Raw genomic sequence first — 26,181 nt, forward strand, 5'->3', positions numbered from 1 at the left:
GACCAGTGTTATTCTATCGTTGTGTGTTCATCTGCGATTTATTTTTTCAGATAGGATCACGATCAGACTGGAAAAAAATCACAGCATGCTGAGATTCTATGCAAAAATCGGATCGCATTCACCAATAGAAGTCAATGGGTGTGATAAAAAAAATTACACCAAGCGAGTGCAGTCCGATTTTTACACACCCATGTCCTTTGAAAAGCCAGCAATTCATCTGCCACATACAGTAAAATCACAGCGTGACCCGACAGAATGATAGAATAGATATATACACATAGATTAGATAGATAAAAAATTTCAGTCACATATATAATTAGTACAGTGCCTGTGTAGCTTATTGTTCATGTATTTTATTATTACATCAATTATTTTCTGATAAAAAAATGAAGTGGGATCCCCCCCGACATTTTATTAACCCAGCAGAGGGAAAGCGGACAGCTGGGGGAAGATGTTTATAGCCTGGGAATGGGGTAATATCCATGGAGCTATTAATATCAGCTCACAGCTGTATACTTAGCCTTTCCTGGTTATTAAAATGGGGACCCCCCAAAAAAAATGACGTAGGGTCCCCCTATAATTAAAAACCAGCAAAAGCATGGCAGACAGCTGCTGGCTCATATTAATAGCCTAGGAAGGGGCAATGGATATTGGCCCCCTCACAGATTAAAAACATCAGCTCTCAGCTGCCCCAGAAATGGCGCATCCATAAGATGTGCCAATTATGGCACTTGGCTTTGCTCTTCCCACTTGCCCTGGTGTGGTGGCAAGTGGGGTGATAGTTGGGGGGGTTGATGCTCAGCTCAGTGCTTCAAGATGATATCCTTTCACCTCACTGATGTCACCGTGAGCGTGAGAAAGTTCACACACTCATGGTGCCGCCTTAGCGGTCCTGGGAGTTTGCAACCAATGAACTCCGTTCAATTCACTGACGTCCGCTGTTGGAAAAGTTCTAACCAGCATGTAGCATGTGCCACTGGTCAGTTAGCTGTGATCGTGTTTGCTGCTCAAAACACTAAAATTTTATTCGGCCCTGATTTAGAATTGTTAAGACACATGAAAAAGAGAATGAGAAAAATAGAGACTGCAATACAACGAAGACCAGGGTTGTCAGTGGTGCGTTGGATCCTGGACAGTCCATTTAAAAAAAACATATCTATAATTTTTCCCATGGAGTTTGTAAAAAATGTTGGCTGTCTATTATTTTTGGAGACGTTGTCAAAGAAAAGAAAAAATCAAATTGTCAATGAGAACTAATACATGTTATAAAGGTTACTGTATTATACCCCTTCTCCAAAACTAACATGTAAAAGTAAACCTTTACTTTAATCCCATTGATAAAAAATAAGACTGGTTTAAATCACAAGTTTACATTGTTTCCTTTGTCAAATGCCTTATAATTGTCCGAGATTAATAAAACCTCTCAACAAGCGCAGTATTTATTGTTGGAGAGATAAGGACTACAATTTTATCTTATAAGAAAACTTAAGGAACGATCATTTCTTGGATGAACATTCTCTACCCGGGGAATGATTTAAAGGTTTTATCAGAGACTGACGTGTCTAAGTGTATTAATGTCATGTTCAGTTTGATAAGTGAGCTATGGCTCACCGCCACCGCCTTCTATACACTCTGCGGTAATGCTGGCCAAGCTGAAGCTAAACAAAACGCCAGCTTTTTATTCTCGTCCTTTGTCCACAGCAAAATATAATGTTGTATTCGGAATTTAGAAGTTAAAGCATATATTGCCTTTGTAGAAGCAATGACCATGCCTCAGGACTAGGAAGAAGATGGGGCGAGTATCCAATGGGCTTAGAATGTTTGCATTTTTTTTTACTGATGTCTACAAACGTTTTGTATTGCCTGGCTACTAATGAAAGGAAAATTGGTCTCTTAGAGTATTCTTCTATGTAGGGACTGGTTAAATTAACATTATGGTGCTTTGAAACAAGTATTGTAGTGCTTAGGTACACTGCATATACTGTGCACGGGAAATACAGTTGGCTGAAAAGATATTCCACTTCCATCAGTCAGCAACACAGTGCCACCTCCTTTTCACAAGTCCTTATGAAAGCCCCCTGGCTGTTATGTCCTGCTGCAAATCTTAGCCCAGTCTCTTAGCAGTGGCCTCCAGTTCATTAATATATTTGGTTTTCCATGCTGCTGTCTCTTTCTTCACATTCCACTAAAATGTTTCTATGGGATACAACATAGGAGTTTGTGACACACAGTCCAATATTCTTGGACTGTTCCTTAAACCAAGTCTTGGTGGACTTTGAAGTATACTTGGGATCATTTCTTACTAAAGAATCAATAACTCCCAATCTTCAGCTTCTTCATAGCAAACATTATATTTTCTCCTAGAATTTCTTGATACGGGACTAAATCCATCTTTGCTCTCCACATGCTTCAGGTTTCTCATGCCAGAGGAAGCAAAGCAGCTTCAGAGCATTAATGAGCCACTGCTATGCTTTACTGTAGGTATCACTGAGCCCCCGCTATGCTTCACTGTAGGCAGGGTGTTTTTTTCAGCGTATGCTTTATTCTTCCTCCTCCAGACATACTGCAGATCCATAGGCCTGAAACATTCCAATTTTGTTTCATTACACTACAGAACAGAATCTGCAAACTTCGGTGCTTTATTTTTATGATTTTGTGCAGATTAGAGTCGACTTTACTTGGTTAGTAAAGCTGTACATCTTGGAGTTTGGGCTTGGAAACCTTAAGTGTTTAGTATGTGTCTTACTTTGCAAACAGAAACTTCTGTGCCTGAGGCCACCATATCTTACTGTAAGTCTTTTGCAGCCGATTGAGGGTTTTTGGAGGAGAATTTGGTGGCAGGCGGTGATCGCTTCCTATTTCTGCCACGGCCAGGTAGTGTTACCATTGTTCTTGCAACCTTGAACTTGGGAACTCTGCTTCATCTGTATCTCCATGAGCCATTGGTGTTACTAGGGTTTTGGTTCGGAGGGGGGGATTCTGAGTGGGCCCCTAACAAGGTAACCCTGATTACAACTATGGTGGTGCACCCTAATAGTGGATGTAGGAGAACCTCAGCAGATGACCACACTGTTACTGAAAATAATCTCTATACAAAGACCAACATTGATATTACCACCATATTGTGACATATATAGTGACTTACAGCTGCTGTTCTTTCTGATGGATTTGTTTACTTTTCCCGTCTTTTCCATCTGGCCCAGACCAACATGACAACTTCTCCAGCCAGGACTCGGCTGCAGAGATTACAACAAAGACACATCTGACTTCTCACATTTCCTGCAACTTCCCCATTTAGTCCCAACCTGCACAAACTCATCCTGCTGATATCCCAGTACTGAGCTGCTGCCGTCGTATGTATCCCTATTCCTGCACCTTCTGTGTGGTGCTGTGTGCCCTGTAGATGGTAGAACAAACCTCTAGAATATAGTTATGCCATGTGCAAGTGCCCTAGAAAATAGTGCTTACATTTTGCCCCCAGAAAGTAATAACTCCCTGTATGCCCCTTTGGCAGTCAAAATAAACTGAACTCCTCTATATAGTATAATACACTCCCTATAAGCAGACTCTATATATGGTAGTGCAATCACATAGGCCTCTATAGCATAATGCACTCCCCATAGGCAGACTCTATATAGTATGATGCATTCCCCATAGGTAGACTATATATAGTATAATGCACCGCATAGGCAGACTCTATATAGTATAATTCACTCCCTACAGGCAGACTCTATATAGTATAATGCATTCCCCATAGGTAGACTATATATAGTATAATGCACTGCATAGGCAGACTCTATATAGTATAATGTACCACACAGGCAGACTCTATATAGTATAATGCACTCCCCATAGGCAGACTATGTATAGTATAATGCACTCCCCATAGGCAGACTCTATATAGTGTAATGCAATCCCCATAGGTAGACTATATATAGTATAATGCACCACACAGGCAGACTCTATATGGTATAATGCACTCTCTATAGGCAGACTCTATATAGTATAATGCATTCCTCATAGGCAGACTATATATAGTATAATGCACCGCAAACTCTATATAGCATACTGCTCTCCCCATAGGCGTCTATACAGTATAATGCACTCCCATTGGCCTCCATATAGTATAATGCCCTGCCCATAGGCAGACTCTGTCTAGTATAATGCACTCCCTATAGGCAGACTCTATATAGTATAATTCACCACATTGGCAGACTCTATATAGCATAATGCACTCCCCATATGCCTCTATACAGTATAATGCACTCCCATTGGCCTTCATACAGTGTAATGCACTCCCCATAAAAAAACAACACTCACCTCTCCTCGTTCCTTCGCTGCTTCGATCGCCCACACATTTCAGGGCAGCAGGCGCCAAGTAATGATGTCATCGCGCCCGCTCTCAATGTGTGTGTCATTGACGTTAAACACAGAGAGGGAATGATGGGAGAGGGAGCGTGATGCTTCTTCTATCATCGTTGCTTTCAACTGTATCAGCATCCAACCGATACAGCATTATTATTATTATTATAGCGCCATTTATTCCATGGTGCTTTACTTACGACGACGGGCCCCCCTCCTGCTCAAGGTCCCCATAATGGCCTGGTTGCAGTGCAGGGAGATCAAGTCTCCCTGCTCTGCCGCAGAGTGTAACTGTATCGGCGTGCGCAGCATACAGTTACAGTAGCGTTGCTCCGGGCGGGCCCCTCAGAGCGTGGGGCCCGGGGAGACCGGCCCCTCTGTCCCCCAGTAGCTATGCAACTGCCAGGAACATTTAGTGCCTTTGCTATCTTTTTATACTCTTTTCCATGTTTGTATATGGCAAAGAGTTCTTACATTTTTTAACCAGCTTCTTGATGTAGCTATGTATCTAACATGCAATCAGAATTCACAGTGAACAATTCCTGCTTGAGAAAAAGCTGTGCTCTCATGAGGGATTCTATTCAGGAAGATGAACGCAGGGTTGACAACCATGTAGAAATTCTAGAATAGTCTGTAAAACTAGTGCACTTTTTTCCCTGTCCTTAAAAAAAAATTAAGTTCATGTTGACTTTAATTATCATCATGTGAGGTCAGCTAATGTTTTATCAGAATTATGGGCTGTAGACATGTATCGTTTATTATCATAATGAGTTATAGTTTTCCAATGTGTCCATAAAAAATATTCTGTCCATGAATTTTTGATAAGCTGTCCAGGAAAAATAGTCAAGTTGACAACCCTGAATGAAAAATTCTGAAACTGCAGTAGTCAGTAAAAATGTCATTATTTATAAATTTGGAGAACCCAGTTGCTTTATTAGTTATGTTGAGGAATTTAAATGGGTTATCTACCTGCCTGTTGTGCCCGGCGCAGATATTTGCCGGCACAGAGTGGTCACATACCGATGCTTCATCTGACATCATGTTGACAGAGCAGCATCTTCTATTCCGCTCTGGTATGTTGAAGGGGCGTGACTGTTGACGTCATGATGATTGACAGTTGGCTCCCCACTGCGAATCTGCGGGAAGCCAGATGTCAATCAGCATGATTTCGGAAGTAACGCCCCAGCAACCCGGAAGAAGAAGAGCTGCTCGGTTGACGTTGAGCAGCTGAATCGTTGGCATGAGCGGTCAGTGACTGCTCTGAGCTGTAGAACCGGCAGGTAGTTGCCTTTTGTTAGCAACTATTTGTCTATCTATCTGTTTGAGTTGTATTTGTTTTCTCCTTATGTTAAGGCTTGAGAACATTGTGCATTGCATATGCTGACCTTGATGAATCTGAGTACAAGGAATGGCTGAAGGTTCATAATGAAGCCAGTGTGGTTCTGAAGGACAGAGTGCAGAAACTTGAGGAGTGTTATGAGCTTATTGAAAAGGTGAGTAGTACATAGTCTGATGGCCTTTGACTTTCCAGCTGTTTCTGTACTACAACTCCCAAGATCTTGCACCCGCATATGGATAGGTGTGGGTTTCCCTGCTGTTGTGTTTGCCTGAAGGACTTACCATATGGCAGTATCACTTTATTACCAATGACAACCTTTATTATGGAAGGTTTCACAATATTGTCTCCATTCTAAACATTGTTTTTGTTCCCTGGAATACTTGCACTCTGGGCTACAAGACCCTTCGATCCTTGAGATATTTTCTTACAGTGACTGTCGGCACAAAGAGGGAATGGGGCCACTTGGGAGAAACATGCTGCAAGCCATGACATCACCATGAACTTGATATTACAGCTCAGTGTGACACCACAACCCTTTATTACTCTGTTGTAATTATTGCAAAAAGAAAAACATCAAATCTCTATACTATCCTGTGGTCCCTGAAGCTTTGGGTTTAGCAGCGAAGACCTTGAGGCTTTCCTGAAAATATGAAACCAATTAATATCCTGTATGAAGATCCCTCTTAATAGTCATGGATAGCTAACTGTCAGAAGGGCAGAGCTAAGGTGAAATGGAGGGGATTATGGACGGAAAGGAGGGCTTGTAGCCGGCGTTATTAATACTGCAATCGAAGCTAAATTAGTAACAGGATTGCTAGAGAGTGGTCACATCATAACTAACCTAAGGGTGCTGATATTAGCCTGCAATACCTGGTCTCCGAGCTAGGAGAAGCCAATTCCATCCTAGGGGTAGTAATTTGGGAAGTTTTCTATTAGTTAATTCAATAGAAATGCTACTTTACCTTACCCTCATGATGACACCTTTGCGTATTTTCTGACTTCTTTTTCCACTTTAAGACTAAGTGCCCATAATGAGTTTTTGGTGATTTTTTTTACACTAGAAAATACAAGTAACCTATTTTACTTAAGGGGTGCAGAAATGGTGCAGAGAATCTGGAATATCCAAAAACTCATCGTGGGAACATAGCCTAAAGGTATCATTGCACAATGATGGAAAAAGAAATGCAATGAAAACTAACCATCGGCATCAATTTATGCTGCAGATTTTCACTGTTGCAATTAATAGTATAAAACACACAGCAAAGCTCCATGCATTACATCTAGATTTGACACATATTTTGTAGAGCATTTTTTGCAGATCCGTGGCAAAAACTACACAGCAAAATTTGTGGGAGATGATGCAGGGATACACCCCTAGCTGGTAACACCCAGTTTTTAATTTATTCATATTTTGGGAGGGAAGAATAATAGAGGATCAACACAATATTGAGTTCTGAGAAAAGCTCAAGATTTATTATTTTGATTGGAGTACAAGTATATAGTAAAACTCACAGGTCCTCTTTAAAGGGAGTTCCATGAGTAAAAGATAAATGGACAGCCTTTTGGATGGGATTTTGAACCCATAGGATCCTCACCATTTACCAGAATTAAGAAATGCCGGTGCTACAGCAAATTCTGCATCAGTATTATTGCTTATATATGCACAGTGACAGTTTGTAAGTATCTAAAGGGAAGATATCATCACAAAGAACCCTTTGTGTTTAAATGTTTTTGTTAACATATTACAATCTGAATTTAAACTAGAAAAATACATTTTGAAATATTCACACTAACCACTGGAGCTTTTTTAGACTCTAGTTTCCTGTTGTTTCAGGAAACAACACATGTACATGGCCACAGTGGTCAGACCCCGACCGTATCTTTTGTTTTGAAGCATCTAATGAACGTGTGCAAAGGGTTAGGAGGGGGGAGCAAGGTCAGCTATTATGATTGGTGGATCCTGTTTTATCAGCTGTATATGTAGAGGTGTTACCTGTCATTGAAATTCTGCCTCTGCTGATAAGGGGTCTGCTGAAAATTTTTCCTGAAAAGACTCGAGTTAAAGAAAAAAAAGCCTCATTGAAAAATGTGGAGACTTCAAGAGTGCCAATTTTGTTTTTGTTTTATTTTTAATAAGGATCGAATATGAAAAAATTGGATTGCCAAATTTTTTTTTTTATACATGTAATGCAAAATCTGAATTTAAACAGTAGGTAATTTTCTGATGATAGCTTTCCTTTAGATACTTACTCTTATCTGATAATGTTATGCTATATCTCCCAACCTGAGAATGAGGGGGCTTTAAATTGGTATTAGTAATCGGTTAAAGTGGTTGCCCACTATAAAAAAAAAAATACATTTAGATGTGTTCCTGATATAAATATATAACTTACCAATATACTTGTATTAGGAATTCTCCACCCATGTACTGGTTTCACAGTCTTCCCTGGCAGCTCCACTTCTGGTTTGTGCTTGACGCGGAGGAGCTCTCCTTGCATTGGCCATCACTTTAATATCAACACTTTAATTACATCACTTTAATAACAACATTGTAGTTTCTCAGCCTTTCGTCAGCATACTCAACAAACAGTATGTGGAAATTGTTTCTCTACTCTTTTATTTTAACAGAATTTGATGCTTCTTGGGGCCACAGCGATTGAGGATCAGCTGCAAGGTGGAGTCCCAGGAACAATATCCACATTGATGAAAGCAGAAATAAAAATCTGGGTTTTAACTGGAGACAAACAAGAAACTGCCATCAACATAGGTACTGATCACTGATAACTTGAGATGAGTAGTGATGAGCGAGTATACTCGTTGCTCGGGTGATCTCCGAGTATTTGTTAGTGCTCGGAGGTTTAGTTTTCGTCGCCTCAGCTGCATGATTTGCGGCTGCTGGACAGCCTGATTAGATGTGAGGAATGCCTGTTTGTTAGGGAATCCCCACATGTGTTCAGGCTGTCCAGCAGCCATAAATCATGCAGCTGAGGCGACGAAAACTAAATCTCTGAGCACGCCAAACTACTCGGAGATCACCCGAACATGCTCGGGGAGACCCGAGCAACAATGCTACTCGCCCATCACTAGAGATGAGCAGTTCGATTTGTGGTCTTTCTCTGGCGTCCTCTGGCAGGAGGTCTTCACTTCTGTGCCCAGCATCTTGTCATGTTGTGCATTGCAATGTCGTGACTTTGCTGGGCCACGTAAGCTTCAGAGGTATCGGGGAAGCTAGACCATAGATGCCGAAGTGATGACTTCCTGCCACAGAGGACCAAACTGGACAATTCACCAGGGTAGTGCAAATTGGATTGCACAGCTATATTCCTAGCCTAAAATACCAGAAATAAAAAAAGAACCCCCAAAATTGTTTTGGGTAAATCCGATTGTTAGGGCCTTTTGTTGGTAGCCACCTCCTATACTTCACATTTACTGGCCTGTTTGTCTATAGCCAGTGTAGGCTATTTTTCGCGTCTGATTGCTATATTTACCAGAAAGCTCTTGGTTTAAACATTAAATGTAAATGTATGTATCACTCAATGATTGGTAAGAGGGTACTATTGTTATCAGAGTAGTATATGCTATAACACAACCTGCTGTGCTATTATATAGGGAGGCCTCCTTAAAAAAAAAAAAAGTTTACTAAACATTAGTGATGAGTGAGCGTGCTCACTACTGCTTGATACTTGGCTGAGCATCGGTGTGCTCGGGTATGCTCGTTACTCAATCGAGCATTGCGGGTGCTTGTGACTCCCTCTCCGCTACGGGAAATCCACAATGAAAAACCCCACATGTGTTGTAAGTGCGTTTACGCAGATGTTTTTAGACTTGTTTAACCTAATACATGATTAGAAAAAAGACATGAGATTGCCCCTATTTTTGATCACCAGCCAAGGTAAAGCAAATGGCTGTGGGCTTATATTTTCAGGCTGGGAAGGTCTCTGACCATTGGGTCCTTTCCGGACTGAAAATACAAGCCCGCAGTCACCCGGAATCAGTGAATGACATTCGATGCACCAATTCTGACGCTTTGCCTGGCTTTTCCCAATTGTCCTGGTGCAGTAGAAATCTGGGTAATGGTAGTTGGGGTTGATGACAGCTGTGATTTGTCAAAAATCACATCTGCCGTCAACCCTTGGGGTTAGTAATGAAGAGGTGTCTATTAGACACCCTCATTACTAACCCAGTAATCAAAAATAAAAACACACAGAAAATAACACCGATTTACACCGATTCCAAGGACAGGAGGACCAATGTAGTAGTAGTGAGCATGGCCGACCACCAGTCCTATAGACAGTGAATGGCGTGGTGGTCACACAACTATTCTCAAACTTTGGGTCAACATTCTTGTGATCTGTGGAGGTCCCAGCAGTCAGACTAACAGCAATCATATATTTATTTCTGCAACAGATGTGCCACATGTGAAGTTAGGGTATAAAGAAAGACAACGTATAAAGAAAGACAACCTACCTTTGCTAAAATGTATATGTCATTTCATCCAGTGTTGTTCTGCTTTGTCGCTGACCATTGATACTTTGTATTTGGCAGGATACTCGTGCAGGCTAGTCTCACAAACAATGTCACTCATTTTGGTCAATGAAGACTCTTTGGATGTGAGTACTTGTCATTCTGTAAAAACAACATTTTTAAAACTGAAACTATTTAAAAAATATATGCTAAGGTATTGAAAACGGTCTCAATGTTCCTCACCAATTTCACTGCTGGTCTACTCCATTTCAACATTCAGTTGAACACAGAAAGGGAGCTCCCCAAAACTCTGTGTTGGAACATGACTAGTAATGTATGTAAAGGGGGCTGGCTTTGTGACTCTAGAATAGCTCAGCTATTGGACTGTCTGACAACAAATGAAAGTAACATTAGCATAGGTAAGACTATTGAAGTTGCTCCGGTTCTCCAGCACTTCTCTTCTGGGCTCTGGCTCTCCAGCGCTGCTCTCCTGCTCTCCAGCACTGCTCTCCTGTCCTCCAACTCTCCAGCACTGCTCTGCTGTCCTCCAGCTCTCCATTGCTGCTCTCCTGTGCTCCATCTCTCCAGCACTGTTCTCCTGTGCTCCAGCCTCCAGCGCTGCTCTCCTGTGCTCCAGCCTCCAGTGCTGCTCTCCTGTGCTCCCGCCTCCAGTGCTGCTCTCCTGTGCTCCAGCCACCAGTGCTGCTCTCCTGTCCTCCTGCTCTCGAGCACTTCCCAGAGCTTGTCCTGTATTACTAGTTTGCTCATCAGGTCATTCCTAGTGCTCCTAACCACCAGGTCATCATAACAGTACAGCTGGCCCGTAAAGTGTTAATGCATCTCAATAGAGGGATAAAGGAAGTTCTGAGACCATTTTTTTTTCCTCTGCAGCGTGTTTTGTTTTTCTTTTCCCCTAAATCTCTGGGTGGTTCAGGACACAGGTATAGATATGGACATTCAAGGTCTGTCCTCTTGTGTGCATCAACTCACTGCAAGGGTACAAGGCATTCAAGATTATGTAGTTCAGAACCCAATGTTAGAACCCAGAATTCCAATTCCTGATTTGTTTTCTGGGGATAGATCTAAGTTCCTGAATTTCAAAAATAATTGTAGACTGTTTTTTGCTTTGAAACCCCGCTCCTCTGGTGACCCCATTCAGCAAGTAAAAATCATTATTTCTTTGCTACGTGGCGACCCTCAAGACTGGGCATTTTCCCTTGCTTGCAGGAGATCCTGCATTGCGTAATGTAGATGCGTTTTTTCTGGCGCTTGGGTTGCTTTATGATGAACCAGATTCAGTGGATCAGGCAGAGAAAATCTTGCTGGCTTTGTGTCAGGGTCAGGATGAAGCGGAGGTATATTGTCAGAAGTTTAGAAAGTGGTCTGTGCTTACTCAGTGGAATGAGTTTGCCCTGGCGGCAATTTTCAGAAAGGGTCTTTCTGAAGCCCTTAAGGATGTTATGGTGGGATTCCCCACGCCTGCTGGTCTGAATGAGTCTATGTACTTGGCCATTCAGATCGATCGACGCTTATGTGAGCGCAAAACTGTGCACCATTTGGCGGTATCTTCTGAGCAGAGGCTTGAGCCTATGCAATGTGATAGGACCTTGACCAGAGCTGAACGGCAAGAATACAGACGTCAGAATGGGCTGTCTTTTTACTGTGGTGACTCCACTCATGCTATCTCTGATTGTCCTAAACGCACTAAGCGGTTCGCTAGGTCTGCCACCATTGGTACGGTACAGCCAAAATTTCTTTTGTCCGTTACTCTGATTTGCTCTTTGTCATCCTATTCTGTTATGGCATTTGTGGATTCAGGCGCTGCCCTGAATTTGATGGACTTGCAGTTTGCCAGGCGCTGTGGTTTTTTCTTGGAGCCCTTACAGTATCCTATTCCATTGAGAGGAATTGATGCTACGCCTTTGGCCAAGAATAAGCCTCAGTACTGGACTCAATTGACCATGTGCATGGCTCCTGCACATCAGGAGGATATTCGCTTTTTGGTGTTGCATAATCTGCATGATGTGGTCGTTTTGGGTTTGCCATGGCTACAGGTCCATAATCCAGTATTGGATTGGAAATCAATGTCTGTATCTAGTTGGGGTTGTCAAGGGGTACATGGGGATGTCCCATTTTTGTCATTTTCGTCTTCCCATCTGTCTGAAGTCCCTGAGTTCTTGTCAGATTACCGGGATGTATTTGATGAGCCCAAATCCAGTGCCCTACCTCCTCATAGGGATTGTGATTGTGCTATTAATTTGATTCCTGGTAGTAAGTTTCCGAAGGGCCGACTGTTCAACTTATCTGTGCCAGAACACGCTGCTATGCGGAGTTATGTAAAGGAGTCCTTGGAGAAAGGGCATATTCGCCCGTCGTCATCACCGTTGGGAGCAGGGTTCTTTTTTGTGGCCAAGAAGGATGGTTCTCTGAGACCTTGTATAGATTACCGCCTTCTCAATAAAATTACCGTCAAATTTCAGTATCCTTTGCCGCTACTGTCTGATTTGTTTGCTCGGATTAAGGGGGCTAGCTGGTTCACCAAGATAGATCTTCGAGGGGCGTATAATCTTGTGCGTATTAAACAGGGCGACGAATGGAAAACAGCATTTAATACGCCCGAGGGCCATTTTGAGTACCTGGTGATGCCATTCGGGCTTTCTAATGCTCCATCTGTGTTTCAGTCCTTTATGCATGACATCTTCCGAAAGTACCTGGATCGATTCATGATTGTATATTTGGATGATATTTTGGTCTTTTCGGACGATTGGGAGTCTCATGTGAAGCAGGTCAGAATGGTGCTCCAGGTCCTTCGTGCTAATTCCTTGTTTGTGAAGGGGTCTAAATGTCTCTTTGGAGTTCAGAAGGTTTCATTTTTGGGCTTCATTTTTTCCCCTTCTACTATCGAGATGGACCCTGTTAAAGTTCAGGCCATTTATGATTGGACTCAGCCTACTTCTGTGAAGAGCCCTCAGAAATTCCTGGGCTTTGCTAATTTTTACCGTCGCTTCATCGCTAATTTTTCTAGTGTTGTTAAACCATTGACTGATTTAACCAAGAAAGGTGCGGATGTGGTCAATTGGTCCTCTTCGGCCGTTGAGGCTTTTCAGGAGTTGAAGCGTCGTTTTTCTTCTGCCCCTGTGTTGTGTCAGCCAGATGTTTCTAGTTGTTGTGATAGGATTAGGGGTTGCGGTCAGCAGAGCTCCCACTTCCCAGAGCTTGTCCTGTATTACTAGTTTGCTCATCAGGTCATTCCTAGTGCTTCTAACCACCAGGTCATCATAACAGCTCCCGCCTCCAGTGTTGCTCTCCGTCTCTCCAGCACTCCAGCACTGCTCTACTGTCCTCCAGCTCCCCAGCACTGCTCTGCTGTCTTCCAGCTCTCCAGTGCTGCTCTCCTGTTCTCCATCTCTCCAGCACTGCTCTCCTGTGCTCCAGCCTCCAGTGCTGCTCTTCTGTGCTCCATCTCCTGTGCCCGACTCTCCAGTGCTGCTCTCCTGTGCTCCAGTTTTTCAGTGCTGCTATCCTGTGCTCCAGCCTCCAGTGTTGATCTCTGTCTCTCCAGCACTGCTATCCTGTGTTCCAGTCTCCATAGCTGCTCTCCTGTGCTCCAGCCTCCAGTGCTGCTTTTCTGTGCTCCAGCCTCCAGTGTTGCTCTCCAGCACTGCTCTCCTGTGCTCCAGCTTCCAGTGCTGCTCTCCTGTGCTCCATCCTCCAGTGCTGCTCTCCGTCTCTCCAGCACTGCCTCTCCTGTGCTCCAGCCTCCAGTGCTGCTCTTCTGTGCTCCATCTCTCCTGTGCCCGACTCTCCAGTGCTGCTCTCTCTCCTGTGCTCCAGTTTTTCAGTGCAGCTCTCCTGTTATTTGGCTGTCCAGCAATGCAATCCATGCTCTAGCTTTAAAGTTCAACTCTCCTGTGCTATGACTTTCCAATTCTGCAATCCTGTGTCCCGGCTCTCTGCCTCTGCTTTCCTGTGCTTCAGCAGCCACAAGGTACAGTTCAACTGCAGAGTTCTTTGCATATTCACATGAGACAAATATATTCTCAGGATAACATACTGAGCCAGGCTGCAGCTGTGAAGTTCTCTGTGGGCGTTTGCCTTTTCTCCTCTGACCTGGCCCTATTTTGATTGGCCAGAGTCATAGAGGAGAAGAAAACACACTCAGAGAAGTTCTATTGGTTGAAGTGAAATTTAGTATATTGGGCATTCTGTATTACCAGGAAGCATGACTTTGGACCTGAGGGACACAGAAAAGAAAGACAAACTGTTCCAGAATCAGTGGAGCAGAGCCAAATGCAGGAGATATTTGGAATTAAAAAGGACCTTTTACATTTTTTATATTCAAGCTTGCAATTTAATAATAAATTGTAAACTTACTAATATCAGCACTGCAGTGCACTGCACCCCTTCACTCATATTTATAACAATAGCATGTTATTTAATCGGCCAGTGATTAATGACACTTCTGCTTAAATTTACATTTTTGGATAGAAAATAATTGAAAGTGCTTTGCAGAACTCGGAGAGTTTTATAAAAATATTTTTATATCCATAAAAGAATGTTAATTTGAAAGTTAATGAGATTTTGATCACATTTTGATTCAAACTTCAAATTATATTTTCTTAAAGTCTCCATAAATCTTGTTAGAAATAAATTGGGTCTTGCTCAACCAACTTCTTAGTAAGGAATCGCTTGCCATATTCTGTGTTATTTCATTGATTCTGATACTCTGGATGAATAGCGCATTCACAGGACCAGTGTAAATAATGGATTTGTCGGTTGCTTGGATGGATGTATTATATTGGCTGCTTATTTCTCTTAGACAAATAAAAATTAACATCAAAGGGAAAAATAAAAAGGTAGAAATCATACTGACGGGTTCCTTTTAAAGGGGTATTCTGGTTTCAATAACCAAACAGTATCAATGATAAGGAGGAGATGAGATGGGGATTAGTGGGATTTTTTGTCATCTAGTGGTTTGTCTTTGTAGGACCCGGTACAACAATTAAGAAGTGCATGTGAATCACTCTGAGTGCATCGGCACTCACCTAATGGACTCCTAGGCTAATTTCCGAGTACAGTCAAAGCTTGATTTCTCAGCACTGGCACATTATGTTACTACAAAACATGTATAATTTTTATGGTTGTACTTGGATTTATACAGTCACTCCAATAGTTTCAGACAGCCACCAGCAAAAGATTGCAGTGCTCCCTGCAGGATTTATCTGTCTCAGGATTTTACAGAAAATATTGCGTGGACAACTATATTTCTTGTTCAGTTTAAAGGGAACTTCTCAGGCGAAACCATAGGCAGCTTGAATCGCAGCCTGGCTGTGCTAGCACTCATGCATTTCAGAAACAATATAATTTGAAGATCATAGGCAGAGATAAGACTAGCCGGCTGCGCTCTTGGCCGGCTTTTCCCAGCGCTGTTGACAGGCCTCTACTAGTGATGAGCGAGCACGCTGGGATAAGGTGTGATCGGAGCATGCTCGTGTGCTAACCAAGTGTCTTCGGCATGCTCGAACAATATGTTCCTCTCCCCCGCGAATACATGTCTTGAGGCTGTTCGACAGCCACAACACATGCAGGGATTGCCTAACAGCCGCGGGACATTCAGCCGCGAGGACTCGAACATCTTTTTCGTCACGCCGAAGACACTCGGTTAGCACCCGAGCATGGCGGATAACACCTTATCCCAGCACATTCGCGCATCACTAGTAATAAACTTTACATATATTCTGAGAACAAGCAGAATTTGTACATTTCATATTACATACGAATGGAGAAAACAAGGATATAAAATCCGGACAAAATTTTTACAAAATTTGGTCTCACACGGCCCTTGATTTTATTTCTAAATGGCTCCAATTTCTTGAAATGGCACATAAGGTTTTTTTTCTGCTGCATTTCGTACAAATAGAATAGATGCAAAATCATGAAAAGCTTCATCACATCCTGTACAGATTTATCCCCCCATCTGAAAATGTTCCTTTGTCATTTGCACAGAGACTTACCGTACTCATCTTTTCATGTTTTAACCATGAAATTTGCAGCAGTAGAGTTTTATTTTAAAAGTTTTATCAATTGCTTAATAATCTAAAATGACATCTATTCTGATACCTACCTAAACCCTTGGGAATTTGACATAATAGACTAAATATCTGGAGAATAGCACAATTCCCATGATGTCCTGCTGGGATGGATCAGGTTTATTCTATCTACTACGGTAAATTCTATTCTGCTCATCATTATTTTGATATTAAGCACAAATAATGCGTCTTTCCTCACAATTTTCGTTTCGCCTTTGAAGCCTATGGTGATGTGTATTTCTGATGTGAGTAAATGCCGGTAGATTGAAGATATTTTTATTTTCTTCAGTAATTGTTATGTTGGCTAAATGAAGCAAATCCAAACCAACAAAGGACTGCTTTCCATTCCGCGTGTCGAAACTCCGAGATAATTGTAAAACATTCTGTTTTAAGATTGATGTTTTCCTTCTCTGAGATTTTATTTATTTTCCTTTTTTTTGTCTTTTATTTTTTTTATAATCTTATCTTTAAGCATTGCAAAAACAGGCGATTGAATAACTGTTTTGATCTCAATCTAACCACCTCAAAAAATTGTTATTGATGAGATGCAATCAATCACGTCTGTTCTTTCCATTGCAAAAGGCTTCTCCGCAGGGAGCCGTTCCCGCGGCTTTGTAGGAATAGAATGGAAAGGTACAGTGTTATTTTATGAAGAGCTGTATGCCTTGTGGATTAGCTGCAGGAATGAATTCTTGTAGGGATATTTTGCTTCAAATCATCTTATACCTTTATGATTTTGGAATAGTTTGTGTCTTTTTCCGACTCCGAATGAATCAAGTTAATCTCTGAGCCTGACAGTATTTTAAGTACTTTGACATTTGTGGGCTATGGGGATCACTTGAGGATTTGTATGTGTTGTGAAATGCGTTGGGATGTGAAATGACCTCTGCTGCACTTTTCCAGTTGTAGTTGATAACATATGCCATAAAATCTGTATTTATGCTACATAAATGACGTATAAAGTACTTAGAAAGTATCAAGTGACAAATTTTTTTTTCTAAAATAGTAGAAGTAATTTAAATTACCATACAAAGTTGTTAAAAGGGTTCCTTCAGGACAAATGTTGAATCACAATCCTGTGGAGGCAAAACCCATGATATAAAAGAAAGCAAATACCCTGCAGTAAATAAAAAGCAATAGTGCATGAAAATCACATAGGGTGCTTGCTTAACATAATTTTTATATAAAAAAATAAAAGCCATCCCTCCACGTCATGGTGACCCTATTCGGGACAGTCCTAACCTCTAGTATTAAAACCTTACCGTGTGTCTGATGACATAAATGTGAATAAGGGCTGAGAAGGATTGAGGCCCCGACTAATGGACACCCAGCAATGGGGAGCTGTATAGACGCAATGTCCAAATAGGTTGTGTGGCTTCCCTTTTCTTTGAGCTGGACTTTGCATTTATATAGCTTTCCACTGATGGGTGTCCATTAGTCGGGGTCTATGTCCTTCTCGGCCCATATTCACATTTACGTCATTAGGCACATGGTACGGTTTTAATACTAGAGGTCTGCGTGTTTTGAAAATACGCTGACATGTGCATAGACCCATTCATATGAATAAGTCTACGTGTGTCAGTGTCTCCGGTACATGAGAATACTGTCACCACACGTACCGGAGACACTGATGTGTGAAACTGGCCTTATAAAGCACTCAGAAAATGCTCAAAATCATGAACATGCAGAGCGTCTTTTTGAGCATTTAACCAGCATATTTGCTTCAAAGTCTGATAGCGGTTTACTCATTGTTGAATGGAAAAAAAAATACCAGAAAATGGCAGTAATAAAGCTGACCCAAACATTGAAGCAAGCATTCACGAAACAACCAAAAAGATGTAAAGACTACGCTGCAGGACAAAAAACGGTCACGTGTCCTGAAGCATCTTCTGCTTGAAAAATTCAGTGGTTACGCCGGCGTCTAAAAGTCTTTGCATTCAGATACCCAAAGTTTGTTCTCCAAGCAGCCTGGAGAATGAGACAATGAATCCATCAGTGAGCCTCTTCTGATGGGTATTTTTAAGGGTGCTTTCACACTGCATTCTGACACCCGTCCGTTGGTCCCGTCACCGTCAGGGTTTACGTCTGAACTCCTTGCAAAACGGGATTCGGGTGTATTCGCTGATGGGACATAGACTATAATGGTGCTGACTAGGGTTGAGCGACCTTTAGTTTTTTAGGGTCGAGTCGGGTTTTGTGAAACCCGACTGTCTTAAAAGTCGAGTGAAATCGGCCGACCACAGTGAAAAGTCGGGTTTCGGCCGAAACACGAAACCCAGTGAAGATATTATTATTATTTTTTTTTTTATTATTATTTTTTCTCTCTCTCTCTCTCTCTCTCTCTCTCTCTCTCTCTCTCTCTCTCTCTCTCTCTCCCTCTCTCTCCCTCTCCCTCCTTCCCAGAACAGAAAATTTCGATTTGCACATTCCAAATCGCTACTGCGCACAAGCGATAACATGACGATAGGCGTTCACTCCCCTAACACCTATGTCATCACTCTGCCCACGCTCATTCATTGGCTGAAAAAATGGCGCTAATTGCGTCATACGAAACGCGACTTTGGCGCCAAGATCGCGTACCGCATGGCCGACCCCCACAGGGATCGGGTCGGGTTTCATGAGACGCCGACTTTGCCAAAAGTCGGCGACTTTTGAAAATGAACGACCCGTTTCGCTCAACCCTAGTGCTGACAGACAGAACGTGTGCTCTGTTGTGCATAATTTTTAGGCATGTGCGCCTACTGGAGATAGACACCCAGACGCAGTCTACATTTTCATCTGCTACACTAAGGATCCATTCTGACCACTGTGTCTACAGACCTCACTGTTGCTCATTTCTTGGTGGTTCTTCAAAAGACATTGAACAGCACATCTTGATACCCCAGTCTGCTTTGACATCTTTTCCTGGTAGCAGAGACCTTGCTGATGCAGTATAACTACCTTGTGTCTGCTTCCTGTGCCATGTTGTATAACCTATGACATGAAACTGTAGTGGAATTCCACAACCTCACCTGTTCTACCAGAGTTTGGCTGTTCCTCACCCAGTTTTATGCTTCCTACACAGTTTCTATTTCAGTTGATGACTATGTTTCAATCTACATATAAAAAAGATGATCATTATCATCAGTTTGGTATAATTGGTTACTCATACACTTGACTACAATCCTACAAAATCCCTGATTTTACAAGAGCGTACGTACAAGTGGACCTAGAAGAATTGATGCTGTTTTGAAGGCAAAGGGCGGTCACACCACTAAGTGATTTGATTTAATTTCTCTTTTATTCATTCACTTTGCATTTTGTTAATTGATAAAAATAAACTATTAACACTTTTAATTTTTTAAACGTTCTTACGCTGCAGCATTTTTTCACACCTGACTAAATTATTTGATCTAATGCATATTTAATTAAATTAAAAAAAGAGCTATGCCTCAAAGTAATGGTCTGATAGGCATCTCCCTCTTGGGTGCCATAACACCTCTCAACGCCACTGCCTTGTATTTATACGTGTAGGCAATAAATGGAAGTGCAAGTCTACATTCACACGTACTGTTTTTTTAATTTTTTTCTTGTGGTTTGCAATAATTTACCACAACGCCAGATGTTACATTATAGTTAAAAATGTAGTCAAAACTTGGACTGTGCCCCATTTTGCCGTTTTCTCGCAGCTCTGACATCGATGTCAATGGTGAAAAACCATGACAGTACAATATCATGTTTTTGACAGAGTTGCTCAGTGTTGTTTAACAATTATTACCTAAGTCTTCTTCTTTAAAGGGAACCTGTCATATTGAAAATGGTGTGTGATCTGCAGGCAGGAGGTTATAGAGAAGGGGGAGCTGATCAGATTGATATATATTGTTTTGTGGGAAACATTTCTTTAAAACTTTTATTTTATTCTCTGAAATCCTTGGTGTTTGTATTTGAGTCGAGGCGGTTCTGTTCAGTGATTGACAGCTTCCCTGTATGACTGTGCTTGCAGAGATATCTGCTAGTCACGTAGAATGACCACCCAGTATCTGGACTCATATGCATAAAAATAGAATATAAGTTAGGCCGGGGTCACACGAGCGCATATTTCCTAGTGCGAGAGAATGGGCTCGATTATACTAATGACACTCGGCTCAGACTCTGCTCCGAATTTGTTTCGAGTGTAATGTTATTGTGATCCGATTCTCTCGCATGTGAGAAATCGTATCACAGGTGAGAAGATGGAGAACTTAATTTCTCCATCTTCTCACTTGTCAGTGTCTGCGTAAATCGGACTCCACTTGGATGACATATGGGCGCCCATGATCCCAATTCTGGAGCCACTCGTATCATGCTGCATTTTTTCCCATAGACTAATTCGGTCTTTAGAAAAAAGTCGCACATCTGCACTGCCCCATAGTATAACATTGGTCCGAGTGCTATCCAATAATACATCTGATAGCACTCATCTGAGTTTTACACTTGCGTGAGCGAGCCCTAATACTGAATCCATTCCGTCAAACCTGTATATCATTCTGCTCACAACTCCCTACTCTATACCATGCTGTCCACAGATCGGAGTGTATGCAACATGACAGGTTCCCTTTAAGAAACATCTTACGGTGCTTTCACGTTGTATGCTAAATACAAAGGTGAAAGACTTTCTGAAATATAGGATGAGTACAAGAAAAGTAACCTGATTTTTTAACAAAGTATGTAAAATTATGATGATTACGGACCCAGTTCATCAGTTTTCTCCAGAATTCTGGAATAACACAGTTTGTGAAATGTCTCAAAAGTTTTGTGCAAGACGTAGCACATGTTGTAAGTTTTGACATTTTTACCTCAGTCCACTTTTTGAAAAGTTGTATGAGCTTAGTCGTGACGAGCGTAGTCTAGCATAACTGACATATGCATCATAATTTACACTGCAGAAGTGGACTAAATTATGGCCGTAATGTACTCCAGTCCATGACTGGAAAATAATTTTTGCAGGGGCGCAAAACTCGTGATATGTGTGCCAAATACATTGAGACAATAGCGTGTTAATGGATTAGACGTATTTCACTATAGCACAATCCTTGCTCTCCAGTCCTGATGAATCGGGGCCTATATGTATTTGTGAACTCCTTGTAGGCCTCAGTTTTCAGAACATGCCCTTGTTACCCATAGCAACTCATTTTTCTAGAGAAGAGTATGAAACGAAAACTAAGAGTTGCACTGTGATTATGTAACGTGCGGCAGCCGTGGGCGAGGTACTCGTCTTTCACGTCCCGCCACGCTATATGAAGATGGGGGTCCAGGCATCTCTACTTTCACCACCACCCAGCACAGTACTTCGGGAGTCTCTCCAGTCCCCAATAACTGTACCGTCTTGTAAGTGAGAATCCTATACTTCATCCTGCGGCTCCACATCTTTCTTTTTCCCTTAAGGGAGATAGATTGCCACTATGCCCTTTACTTAGCGTCTCTACTTGTTGACATCTTGGAACTCCCGCCCGGGGCACACTTTTCATCTCATGTTCTCAGTTCTGTCCTGGCCTGTTACCTACAGTTGTGCTCAAGTTTACATACCCCAGCAGAATTTTTGCTTTCTTGGCCTTTTTTTTTTTCAGAAAATATGAATGATAACACCAAAACTTTTTCTCCACTCATGGTTAGTGGTTGGGTGAAGCCATTTATAGTCAAACTACTGTGTTTTCACTTTTTAAATCATAATGACAACCCAAAACATCCAAATGACCCTGATCAAATTGTGAACTCTTAACATCCTATGACGCTATGATTCTCTCTGACGTTCTGACAGGAAACTGTCTCTGTCCCTTCTCTTTGACCCCTCCCTCTCTGGGTTAGTCCTAAACAGTAACCCTAATTCTCCCTAGTGTCTGTCAAACTTCATGATAGTGGTAAAGTTTCTTCGATATGACTTGCATTTAGTTATGGAAAAAAATGGAAATTTGGCAAAAATTTTGCAAACTTTTAGTTTTCGTGCCCTTAAATCAAAGAGTGATATCGCACAAAACAGCTAATAAATAACATTTGCACAATTTTGGAAAAATGTTTTTTTTGTTAGGAAGTTATAAAGGTTAAGGGTATGTGCCCACGTTGCGGATTTCTGTGCCGATTTTTCCGCTCAGTTGTTGAAAAATCCACAGGTAAAAAGCACTGCGTTTTACCTGCGGATTACCCGCGGATTACCCGCGGATTTCCAGTGTTTTTTGTGCGGATTTCACCAGCGGTTTAACACCTGCTGATTCCTATTGAGGAGCAGGTGTAAAGCGCTGCGGAATCCACACAAAGAATTGACATGCTGCGGAAAATAAACCTCTGCGTTTCTGCGTGGAATTTTCTGCAGCATATGCACTGCGGATTTTTTTTTCTATAGGTTTACATGGTACTGTACAATGCATGGAAAACTGCAGCAGATCCGCAGCATCAAATCCTCCGCAGATCCGCAGGCAAATCCGCAACGTGTGCACATACACTAAAAGTTGACAAGCGATTTCTAATTTTTCCAACAAACTTTACAAAACCATTTTTTTAGGGACCACCTCACATTATAATAATAATAATAATAATAATAATTTTATTTATATAGCGCCAACATATTCCGCAGCGCTTTACAACTTATAGAGGGGACTTATACAGACAATAGACATTACAGCATAACAGAAATCACAGTTCAAAACAGATACCAGTAGGAATGAGGGCCCTGCTCGCAAGCTTACAATCTATGAGGAAAAGGGGAGACACGAGAGGTGGATGCTTCACATTTGAAGTGAGTTTGGTGGGTCAATATAACAGAAAATACCCAAAAGTGACACCATTCTAAAAACTGCACCCCTCAAGGTGCTCAAAACAACATTCAAGAACTTTATTAACCCGTAAAACAATAACACCCTGAAACTAGCGATCCTCAGCTGCTGGGATCAACCAGGGTAGTGCCCCCCTGTATACCAATGTACACCTGTTAAACCAATAGATACCGCGCGATGCGAAAAAAGGGAAAAACTAGACGGAATACTTAGGGAACAAGTGGTTCAAGGAGACCCCACGTAGATTCCAAGTGACAAGATCCTCCTACAATCAGTAACAAGCGATCAATCTGCCAACAAAACCCTTAGACTAGCCACATTTTTTTTTTACCAAAATGAGCCATATACTTGGGCTGTTAAGGACTCCTTTAGAAAGTACAGGAGCTGAACAGTCAGGTAGTGGTGAAGGTGGAGAGGCCAAAAAGCATCTGAAGACCTCCCTTTAAAAGGGTTGCGTCTCCTTGAGCAGAAGTGCACCAGGTTCCTGTTTGCTTGGTGTTGGTGCACTCATGCTTCATAGTCACATCGCCGGCCAATCTGTGCTCTGTAATTCTGCTATATGAGGCTACTTTGCCTCTGCAGCATCGGTGAAGCACAGTTGCACTGTAGCTGGCCCGAATCGGGAGCTAACATTGCGCTCCAAACACAGCCAGCTTCAGAGCTCTGTAGAAGAGAGCTTGTAAGTAGAGATGAGCGAACCTGAACTTTTACGTTCGGGTTTTGTACCGGACAGTTAGTGTTCGGTGCTGAACATGGAGTTCTCATGGAAGTCTGTTGTAATGTTCGGAGTTCCGAGAGAGAGCACGACCGTCTATTAGTATTTGAATGCGGATCTAGTCTGTCATTTGTATTACTTTTAATGTACCAATTACAAAAACATAAAGGAGGAAGTTTTAGCAAGGTGATACCTAGAGAAACTATTGCACACCCATGGGTACGCTTTATATTTAGTGTCCGATAGGGTGATATAAGAAGAGAAAGGACTCGTCAGAGGTAATGAAAATTCACTTTGAAAATGAGCCTCCCGCCCTAAAAAGAAAAAAAATCATTAGCCACATTCATCATTACCAAACATTGTTTCCTTTTGCTCGTGGGATTTCAGATGAGGGTAATTTGTAATGCTTTCAGCTTTTAGGGTACTGTCACACAGTGCAATTTTGATCGCTACGACGGCACGATTCGTGACGTCGCAGCGTCGTATGATTATCGCTCCAGCGTCGTAGACTGCAGTCACACGTTGCAATCACGGCGCTGGAGCGATGCCGAAGTCCCCGGGTAACCAGGGTAAACATCGGGTTACTAAGCGCAGGGCCGCGCTTAGTAACCCGATGTTTACCCTGGTTACCAGCGTAAACGTAAAAAAAACAAACAGTACATACTCACATTCCGGTGTCTGTCCCCCGGCGTTCTGCTTCTCTCCACTGTGTAAGCGCCATAGCCGGAAAGCACAGCGGTGACGTCACCGCTGTGCTCGCTTTCCGGCCGGCCGGCGCTCACAGTGCAGAGAAGCTGAGACGCCGGAGGACAGACACCGGAATGTGAGTATGTACTGTTTGGTTTTTTTACGTTTACGCTGGTAACCAGGGTAAACATCGGGTTACTAAGCGCGGCCCTGCGCTTAGTTACCCGATGTTTACCCTGGTTACAAGCGAACACATCGCTGGATCGCTGTCACACACAACGATCCAGCGATGTCAGCGGGTGATCAAGCGACGAAAGAAAGTTCCATACGATCTGCTACGACGTACGATTCTCAGCAGGGTCCCTGATCGCTGCTGCGTGTCAGACACTGCGATATCGTAACGATATCGCTAGAACGTCACGAATCGTACCGTCGTAGCGATCAAAATTGCACTGTGTGACAGTACCCTTAGAGTTCCCTAACTTTTTTTGGGGGGGAAATCAAAGCCCCGACTCCGAGCTGTCTCCAGTAATCTGAAGAAACATGAGCAAGGGAGATGAATGAGCAGGAAAGCCTTTCTATTCTGTGTCCTCATTTTTTGGACGGGTTCAGGGACAACTATCGCCCTTTTGTAGTGCTGATTAGAAGTGCAGTTAAAGAGAGTAATACAAATCTGCAATTAACTGTACTATTCTCCTTGTCGGCCGCCATTGTCTAAAATTACAGGCACAGGAATAATTACAGAATTCCTGATGCTAATTGGCTTTTTTAGTTTAAGTACATACAAGCTTGAGCAAATTCAAGTGTTATTAAATTACCTTCCATTTGGGAAATCACGTTAGTGCACAATAGAACTGCGAGGGGTATTTAACCATGTTTGGGCTTTTTTTGTTAACTCTATACTGCCCATGGGAGAGGCAGCAGATACAAAAATAAAGTTAGTCTATAATTGGGTCTAATCACGTTTTCAGAGGATTAAGTCAAATCTACGGATTCTGGCAAACGTTGTGCATAGAGCAACACAAAGCTTTATTTTTTATGTCAAAATATCATAGCTCAGATGTAAACCTCACAAGACCCACTGAAGTCTGAAGATTTTTGCTATTTAATCTGAGTGCAGCATAATGTAGGGGCAGAGACCCTGATTCAAGTAGTGTATCACTTGCTAACAGCTTGCTATAGTTTCAATACAATCAGTGTTTTATCTGCAAGACATTAGAAGACTAGGTGTCACACGCAAGCTAGTCCAGTTAATCTGTGTAACCCCGCCCCACCACGGATTGGCAGCTTGCACACACAGAAAGCTGTCAATCACTGTTGTGGGTGGGCTTATACACAGCTCAGCATTCTGAGCTCTGCTACATCCACGGCAAAGAAAACAGGGATTCTATCAAAACTGCACCAAGCAACCCAGTAAGTGACACATCGCTGGAATCGGGTTTTCTGCCCATATATTGTGCTGCTCTGATTCCACAGCAAAAAACATGCTGTCAGATTCCATTTAAGATAGTTGATGTCTTAACAAAGCACAGACTCACTCAGCCCTATTTGTTTGTCAGTGAGCATCAACTCCGGTAAATGTTTATTTGTAAAACTGCCTGCTTCTAATCAGTACTGGTGCTTATCTACTGTATGATCCATAGTCTGATGATGGCTGGTAGTGACAAATCCCAGCATCTCCTTACCATTGGTAAAGGGAAAATGCCATCTAAAAAACCCCAGTAATAAAAAAAACCCACA

General features: G+C 42.1%; 1 protein-coding gene across 3 annotated transcripts in view; it reads left to right on the top strand.

Annotated features, from left to right (window-relative positions):
* ATP8A2 (ATPase phospholipid transporting 8A2) overlaps positions 1–26,181 on the top strand; it is a 1,034,865-nt gene that overhangs the window by 430,912 nt on the left and 577,772 nt on the right. For all 3 annotated transcript variants that reach the window (XR_013224076.1, XM_077298312.1, XM_077298313.1), the window contains 3 exons: positions 5,716–5,855; positions 8,330–8,468; positions 10,247–10,311. Coding sequence is in view for 2 of the 3 variants with exons in the window: in XM_077298312.1 (XP_077154427.1) it covers positions 5,716–5,855; positions 8,330–8,468; positions 10,247–10,311 (344 nt within the window). In the remaining variant the exon portion in view is untranslated. The remainder of the gene's footprint in view (positions 1–5,715; positions 5,856–8,329; positions 8,469–10,246; positions 10,312–26,181) is intronic.

This window comes from Ranitomeya variabilis, chromosome 3 (genome assembly GCF_051348905.1).
Source record: "Ranitomeya variabilis isolate aRanVar5 chromosome 3, aRanVar5.hap1, whole genome shotgun sequence".
Lineage (NCBI taxonomy): Eukaryota > Metazoa > Chordata > Amphibia > Anura > Dendrobatidae > Ranitomeya > Ranitomeya variabilis.